This window comes from Pempheris klunzingeri, chromosome 23 (genome assembly GCF_042242105.1).
Source record: "Pempheris klunzingeri isolate RE-2024b chromosome 23, fPemKlu1.hap1, whole genome shotgun sequence".
NCBI classification, from domain to species: Eukaryota; Metazoa; Chordata; class Actinopteri; order Acropomatiformes; family Pempheridae; genus Pempheris; species Pempheris klunzingeri.
The window spans coordinates 5,052,563-5,061,383 of NC_092034.1; the positions used below are offsets into that span (position 1 = coordinate 5,052,563).

The 8,821-nt window shown below is 42.3% G+C and overlaps 1 protein-coding gene across 1 annotated transcript; it reads right to left on the reverse strand.

Moving 5' to 3' along the window:
* Window positions 1-2,681: 2,681 nt before the first annotated feature.
* LOC139223222 (uncharacterized) lies at window positions 2,682-7,596 on the reverse strand (the record flags this gene model as incomplete). The annotated part of the gene is made up of 18 exons (XM_070855197.1): window positions 7,549-7,596; window positions 7,291-7,356; window positions 6,846-6,929; window positions 6,626-6,691; window positions 6,469-6,534; window positions 6,277-6,336; window positions 5,983-6,042; window positions 5,668-5,772; window positions 5,530-5,580; window positions 5,334-5,435; window positions 5,095-5,184; window positions 4,876-4,977; window positions 4,741-4,785; window positions 4,575-4,649; window positions 3,836-3,904; window positions 3,684-3,723; window positions 3,531-3,588; window positions 2,682-2,856 (listed from the first exon to the last, which is right to left on the reverse strand). Coding segments are annotated over exons 1-18 (1,362 nt in total), but the record flags the coding sequence as incomplete, so codon positions are not given.
* Between the last annotated feature and the right edge of the window lie 1,225 nt (window positions 7,597-8,821).

Genomic DNA, 8,821 nt, shown 5'->3' on the forward strand with positions numbered 1-8,821 from the left:
GGACTTTTGGTTAAAAGACGAACAATGAGCGGACACAGAGTATCAGTGGGAAGATGCTCCACACACCCTCAGACAGGTGTTTTGTTGGGAAAAGTCAGTCCCCCATCTTAGCTTGTGGCTTATTTAGGTCACCTGGGTTGGGGCGTGGCCTCTTTCTACACTTGGTGAAGTTCGTCTGAAGTTGGAGATTAGACCCCCCCTCCGGACCCTGCGGCGCCGCCTCACTCAGTGTCCCCGGGGTTGGCAGCAGGAGGACGGCCAGCTCACCTCCAGGAGCCCCGGGCTCCCCTGCTGGAGGCGGATTTAGGGATCATCAATAAATTACTGTTGCAAAAACATTTCTTTTCAATGCTCTCATGCTGACTTGACAATAGTAGTGAAAGTAATGATTACATAATTTTGCATACATATTTAATTAATCAAATTGATAAAGAAAAATGGGGTTTATTTCAATAGCTTTCATGTAATGTGATGTAGTGACTCTACAGGAAACTCTAAAACTCTAAACTCAAAAAGCTGTAATACTAGTTTTTATATGCAACTGAATACCATATAGTGAAATACTAACCCTTTAAACAACACTTGACAAAAGTCAGATTTGAAGAAAATTGGAGTTCAAACCACATAAACAGACTGATGGTCTGAAAAATACACCAAGTTCAGCGGTATTTACTTTTCCACATTATTCATTAAACCACTAATTGAATATTTAAGATTCTTATTATTACAGCTTCCATAAAAGAGCCTTCAAATTATGTATTTAGTACTGTATTTAGATCTGTGGATAATTTGAATTACTGGGTAAATCACACAATGTCAGGTACAGTTTTCACAGACAGAGACAGAGACACAGACACACACACACACACAGACAGAGGCAGGGAGGCTTGGAGCATCATCGAAGGCCAGAAATGTGCAAACAGGACACGTTGGCAAACAGTTTTTATTCACAGATTCAGTATTACATTAAAATATCCAAATATACTATAATAGAATTTAAGACTTTTATAAATACACTCTGATCAGGATAAAATAATGCAGGAAGGTCCACTGACAAATAAGAGAAAACTGTCCGTGCTCACAACATATGAACATAATAGTCAGCTTTAAGTTTGACAGTTAAATAAAACATTATAGAGGCACATACAGGTTAAAATCATTCAGGTTGGCATATCAGAACAGAAACTACAGAGATCCCAAAGGCTGTGTCCAATAAAATGGATTCTTTACAAACATAAATGGCAAAAATGTGCATAACATGTCTTTATAAGCAATTTAGGCTAGTGGGAATATATTTTTTGTGAAACCATTTTACATGCGGCTTTAAATGCAGGAAAACTTTCCCGACTGACCTGTGATACAAACTGTTGACGGTTTTGTAACTGATGTATCAAACCACAACCTACAGTTCAACCAGCACTAAATGTCGTTCGTCAACACTTCAGGTGTGTAGAAATTTGGCGTTTTGAAGCAATTATACAATGATATATCAAAAATAAATTACCCTATATACACAACATTAGTTTTATTGCGGCACATTGTTGCCACAACACGTCACGTGGGACACTCCCTGTATTTAAACCCTTTCTCCACAGATCAATGCATTCAGTGCTCAAAGAAGGAAAGGTGTCTATTTTAACCAGTCCCTGTGTGTACAATTAACATCTTACAATAAAATACAAGAATAAACTAGAGCTTCAAAAGTTACCAGACTTATTAATCAGCAACTATTTGCCAAAATCACAACTAAATGACGATTAGTAGCTTCACAGTGGTTGTGGTTTTTTTGCAGCAGTTTGCTGGAATATACGGTCACTTCCTGATAAAGTCTGGTTTTTAGCTAACTGATGTTAGAAAAACTTTGGCCTTATACACCCTTTTAATGTCTTAAACTGCCTTGTGAACAGTAGTTTTCCTTTAAAAGCAACAGTTCCTTCGTTTAGCCAGGAGAGGGGGTTGGTGATCTTTGAGAAACAACTGCAGTCAAAGTGGCATCAGGCTCAGATGCTGCCAGTAGCATCCTGTACCTCCTCTCTGATGGCATTGAGCTCCACTATCCCATCGTTGAGCACGTTCGCCACCTCTTTTATCTGACCCACCACCTCTTTCTTGCAGCCTTTCTTCAGCTCTCGGGAGTCCTTCATGAAGTACTTGTCCATGCCTTTGAAGAGTCCTTGGACCGAGGTGACTGCTGCGTCCGTTATCTCTGCTGCTCGCATCACGGGAGAGTCGACCAAGCTGATCATCTGCACGGCCCTGCGGATCTCCCAGTCCTGCGCGTAGTGCTGGGTTCCAGACCTGAGGAACGGATGGCCGCGCAGTTTGTACAAGCCCTGATTGAGAAAGTGGAGGATCTTCCCAATGTCTAGCAGGTGACCCTCATACGCCTGCAGGACTGTCTCCACCTGTGGAAGGAGAGGGAAAGACCACAGTGTTGGTTAGACATTGAACAAGTCAACGCTAAGTGATGTACTAGGGGACACTGCATGCATTGTAAAATTGCAGCCGACCTTCTTCCGTTCATGCATGTTGTTAACGTTATCCGAGATGGCCGCAGAGGCTGAAGTGATTCCGCCAGCCGTTGCCACGCCAACACCCACAGCGGTGACTAGGAGAGAGGCGCCGAAGGTGAAGGGTGCCAAAGCCAACCCGGCGATGGCCGTCACGCCACCCACAGCTGTGGTGGTGCCGCCGGTGATGCCGGCGATTTTGGCCTTGTGGTGGAAGTTGCTGATGTCGTCGGCGATGGCGTGCAGCATGAGAATGGACTGCCAGAGCACCTCAGCTCGCTCTGTGAAGACCTTGTTGAAGACACGCAGGCCGCGGTGAACCTTGTCTGCCAAGACGGTGAATGACCTGGGATTTGTTTGGGAGCCAAAGCAATGTTATGTTTGGTAATATTATAAAGACTACAATAACTTCAGTTCCTGCCTTGTGGTGGTTATGATGCCACAGTGAAGTCGACCTTTGACCTTTTGGATGTAACACCACAAAAATCTAATCAGTTCATCCACGAATCCAAATGAGCGTTTGTGCCAAATGTGAAGACATTCCCTGAAGGCTTTGCTGTCGTACCATTCTCAGACGGACACCCTGGACACCCATAATGCCTACGACCGCAGCTGTCACCACCGTGTTGTCCTAAAAACTAGTTCATGATCAGTTTAAACAGCTTTTGCCAATGGCAGGTTTATTTTGACGATATTTATGGGGTTTTTTGTTAAAATGTGATCCAGTTTGTTTATTAAGCCTTATAAAAAAAACCTCTGTATCCAAAACATTATGTTCCCTATGAACAGTGCAGACTGATGGATGGATGGATGGATGTCTGATGTTACTTATGCAGTATGGCTATGGCCATCTGTTGATCTATTAAGAGACCGACTAATTGTTTTAGCTCAATCTGCTCAATCCCCCATAACTACGGTTAAAGCAGCAGCAGAACCAATCCCTGCAACTTTCAAAGCATCAGCTCGGCCAGACCCGAACACTTTTACTTCCACCAAATTCATACAGACAGACAGACGTACTTGGACTCGTCCTCTTTTATGATCTTGTCCTCGTCATCTGATGGCACCTCATCCCATTCTGAAATACAACCAACCATCAGACGTTATTGAAAAAACGTTTCAGTTTCATTTGTCTGAATATGTTCAGTTAAAAGGAATCTGAGTGTGACTCACGCTCCACCGTGTACCACCACTCCATCAAACTGTCAGTGTCCTGTGACGAAACAAAGCACAGTGATTCACTACACTGCTGGAAAAGGTGAACACACATGTACGCAGGAAACATGTGGCGGTGAGGTGGAACATTTCTGTTAAGGGAGACTGACCCCTTCCTCGCTGTCATCCTCCAGACCTGCTGCAGCGTGTTCGTCCATCTGAGCGGCCAGCCACTCCGCCTGAGGGAGGGACGAGGGAGGGGGTGGATGGGACAGATTACTACTCGCTTTGCCATATTCACACAGAGTGGTCATCAAGCCCTGGCTTGGCTTAACCAAGCCTTTATTATAGATTAGAGCTTCTCAACGCCCTCGTTGGTGTGAGGGCTGGTGTGTATGCTATGCTGCAGAGCCGGCCCGGTCACATGCCGAAGGAATGTGTCCCATCAGGAACAGACAAATGGAGGTACATAAGCCAACAGTGGAAAAAAAACAACATGTGATACCAGTTTCTGAACTGTCCGTTTAAATTTTAAAAAGTGCCCTTGTATAATACCAGATACTCTTTAGTGTAGAGTTCAGGAGTTTTGAATAACACTGAGGCTCTGTGAGAACACACATGAAGAGAAAATCGACACAGAACTGTTTTATGCTGTAAGTCTGATCCAAGAGGTTAATTTCCGTAAGGCGAGGCAGCTCGAACTTGCTGGAAGATTCAAAACCAAAACAAAATGTGTCAAGTTGAGTGCGTTGCTGCATTATGAGTTACAGTCACATGATGGATTATGTGAAGGAAGTAAAGCTGTGGGTCAGACTAAGGAGAGACGCTACAGGCAAAAACTATTTTCATGCACTGGTCAAGTTTAACAAGTTTGGCTATTTCAATATCTTGAAAAAGGTGTGATCTCACCTTGGCGGCCTCTGACAGGTAGTCACTAGATGTCGCCCCTGGTGGGTCCTCATACTCTAGGTCCATGGATTTACTCTGGCAGCGACAAAGAGACAACCAGAAGTGAGAAAAGCTCTTCTCTCATTTTTAAAGATCTGACAGCAATAAGTTAGTAAGTTAGATTCACCTTAGCCTTGTGTTTTCTGAAGCCTTTGAGTTTCAGTGGCTTCTTCTGTAGAAAAATAAATAAACGTTTGAGACTATTATATTAAATAACCACAAAGTAAAGCGGTAAAAGTGAACATGAGGGCAGCAAACTTACCGGTTTGCAGGATTCCACTTCGTCTTGCCCGCTGTCGTACATCTCTCCGGGTCTCATGACGTCTTTTCCTGTTTGACTGATGTCGTCCTCGGCAAAGTCACCCTGCAGCAACATGTCAGAGATCAAGTCAATACAACAGAAACAAACAATCAAACAGAATTATTATATTGTCATAACGTCCCGTGCTTATGTTGTGCATTTCAGCAACATTTAACATACACTAGATGCTTGCTTGAATCCAAACGGTTCACTGTGGCCATTGGCTGCCTTGGGTTTGCGTGGGATGGGGCCTTTATATTTGGAATTCTTCTGAGAGAACAAACAGAAAGGACTGTATAAGTTAAGTAAAGTTCATGCTGCTGGGAGGAATAAAATAGGAATCTTCTTCTTTTCTGCAAAAAAATGTGAAGTAACTACAGTCAGTCAGTCTGATGCAGCGTCTTCAGATATAAAAATACCGGTTTGCAGTCCTCCATCCCGTTTAGTTCCCCGAGGTCCAGCTCCTCCGCTGAGAAGCTGCTCTTCTTTTTCTGAAGACTGGAGTCGTCCAGCATGTCCTCCTAGTTAAAAAAAAAGGTACATTTATGAAAAACCGAAATGTAACAAAACAATTCTTCTTACATGCAACCAAACATTTCACAGAGACACATTTACCTTCGAGCTTCGACGAACCATGTGCAGCAGTTTCATCTTCGTTGTTTTTTTCTATCGATGAAGGGAGGAAGCTTGTTATGTGAAAACACATAAAAAAATGTTCAATGAAATCTGAGTATTATGAGAAAAGAAAGCTACCGGTTTGCAGTCCTCCATTCCACATGGATCTTCATCTCCATACAGTCCAGCAGTCATATGGAGGGTTTTCTCATGCTGGATGTGCTCATCGTCCATAAAAGCAGCCTAAGTAACATAAAGAAACGACATTCTTAACAGGTAAGACAGGAATATTGGTACCTTAAGTCACAGAGGTTCAGTGAAAACTGTGCAGTATAGATATTCATCCATTAGTTGTTGTTTTTTTTAACCATGAATCAAGTCAACCATGAATATAAATGTCAATTTTTGCAATGTCAAACAACACATCTTATATATTATATATTAAAATAGCACCTTGCTGGTTGACTGAAGACTGTGACCTTGTATCTCCTCCACACCCTCATAAGCATCATCCTAAGAGTGAAATAACTATCAAAACCAAGTTGCTTCAGAATAAAGAAAGTGATGCAGTCATTTCATGTTACGGAAGTGGATTTTATTCAAAACTAAAAAAGGAATAAATGCTTCATATTTGCTAGACTGACTGAAAAAAAACCCTAAAAACGTGAATAAACCATGCCATAGCAATCATAATGTTCACCAGGTGGAGCTGGTTGTTGAGTTAAGTGAAGCGAATGTGACCGTTACCTGGGACTTCTTACGAGGTGTGTAGCCATGTGCGCCCAAAATGTCATCTTGTGATTTATCCTGAGGGGAGGAAAAAAAAAAAAGAAAGAAGATTCCAAACATGTTACGCTGCCTCGTCATTTTCATACCACAAATGCAACGCACGAGCAGAGCTCACACGCACAGCCTATGATAAAAAGTACACAGCCATACCTTTGAGCCTTTGCGAGGTGTGTATCCGTGCGCTCCCTTCGGCTTATCATCAGTCTGGAGGTGATGCTGCAGTTTTAATATGACACAATATGACACAACAGTATAAACAGAGATGATGCGAGATGGAGAAATGTAAAACACAGTAGAGATGCGATACCTTTTCTACAGTGATGGCAAATCCTCTGTGTGGCACAAACTTGATTTTCATCTTCTTTTTCGGCTTCTGGAGAAAGATCAGTTATACAATAACTCCAACTTTACGCTGAATGGTCAACAATTTTGCCGTGCTTTTAGTCATGACAACAACCAAACATTCACATGCACATTTCTATGCCTCATTCAGTATGACAAAACCATAGAAAACTGTGACCGTCCACCTGTTCGTGCTGGGCATCCCCTCCTTCCTCCTCCTCCTCCTCCTCCTCCTCCTCCTCACCACTGGTGCCATCGATAACGGTCCCCTGCAGGCACGGCGACAGAAACCCTCATGTTTACCCTTTAGGAAGACTAATACTAAAGGAATTAAAGCTGAAATAAATGAAATAAGTGAAAAATCTCCTCAAAAGACTGTAAACTATTGAGGAGAAAAAGAAATGTATTACTTATTCTCCAAGTGCTGACACTGGGATATGAATTAATGCACCATCTGCTTTCTTTTCAGCACTTTGAAATACAAAAAAAAAGCATTTGGGAGACAATTTGAAGTCTTTGGAAGTGAAGGGAAATGACGCCTCAGCTGTTGAGACTGTGTTTCTCATCCTCCTGCACCATGTCTGCAGCAGTCAGTTTATCATAGACTAGTTTGATAAACAGGTATGTTACCTCTGACCATCGGCGTATGGAGGGCTTCTTGCCGCTCGCCTTATTCAGGTCATCATCCTGTTGTGGCTTTACACAGAAAGAAAAAAAAAAAAAAGTCATCAGAGCTGCAGTATTGGTGCAAGAAGTCACGTACATGTAAGCTTTTCAGACACACTGTGCAACGGCTGGAATGTGTCGCTTCGCTTGCATGAAACTTCCTTGGCAGATTTAGAAGAAGATTTTAAGAACTAAATCAACAAAAACCTTCAGATCCAGTACCTTTAATCCTTGAGGTAAATGTCCGTTCGTGTGCTTTCCCTCCAGCATGGACGAAGTGGTGGATGCTCGTCTGAGCAGCTTACTGACTTTGGCTTTCAGGTGTTTCTTCTGCTGATGAAAAGAGGCGTTATTAAACCACCAGCGGTTCACTAACACTGCTCAGAAATGCATTGAGAAATCCATACTTTGTGGTCCGTCCCATTCTGCTCCAAGTCTTCATTCTCTCCTGCAACCATCTGCACATCTGGAAAATACTCCTGAGAAACAGAAGCACTCACTTTTACACTCTTTATAGACACACAGGTGTGTTCACATATAATGCTGTCATTTTTGTCTTGATTTATATGAGCAGGCTTTACTTCTGGGTCATGTGCTCCATTGGCTTTGCAGTATATCGTGTTCTCTGGACAGGACTGAAGTATTACCTTTGATGATTTGCGTGCGTTGGATAGTGTCCTGCTCCTCCCCTCCTTTGTGTCGTCAAACTTCTCCTACAAAGTGAAAATCATTTGTTTTATAAAAACACGCAAACACAATCACAAGCGGTCAAACTGCTATTTTGCATCATTTCATTTACCGCTGATTCTCTTCTGGTGAATCGGGACAATCTGAATTTTCTGTCCTTTTTCTGTTTACAAAAAAAAGGAATAAAATGATAAAAGGGACGTTAAACTATATCCTAGAAAATATATTGATAACAACCGCTGAATGTCACATGGCACCTTGCTGTGAGTCCCAGCACCGTCCTGATCCTCGCCACTTCCTCCATCAGAGTCAGCCTTCGTCTATGAGAAAAACTTTTTCAGCTTCGTTCTGCTTGTAAACAAACAATGCAAACTAGAGAAATAACTTCTTTCTTACTTTCATTGATTCTCGCCGTAGTCTGAATGTTCCAGACTTGAAAAAAGAAAGAAAGGAAAAACAAAAAACATGATTCATGAGCATTTGAGGTAGTATATAAAGTAACAAATTTAGGGCGAATGCGATGACAGAAATCACAGTTAATTACTGACAATCATTTCTTACTGGTTTGAAGTCGGGGTCAAGCTCGGGGCTGTCTTCAGGCCAGTCTTCAACACACCTTTCCTGTTTCAGGGTTTCAGTGAAGCAAACATTTATATGGGCAGCTTTACGTCTCCCTAGAGGGTTTTCCTGATACTGACTTAAAACACACCTGTCCAATGAGCAGGATGTCCTCAAAGACAGCATAGCTCTCAGGGTTGCTTGGTTTATTCTCCTGTAAAAAAAAAAACTAAATTCTTGAAATATGCCC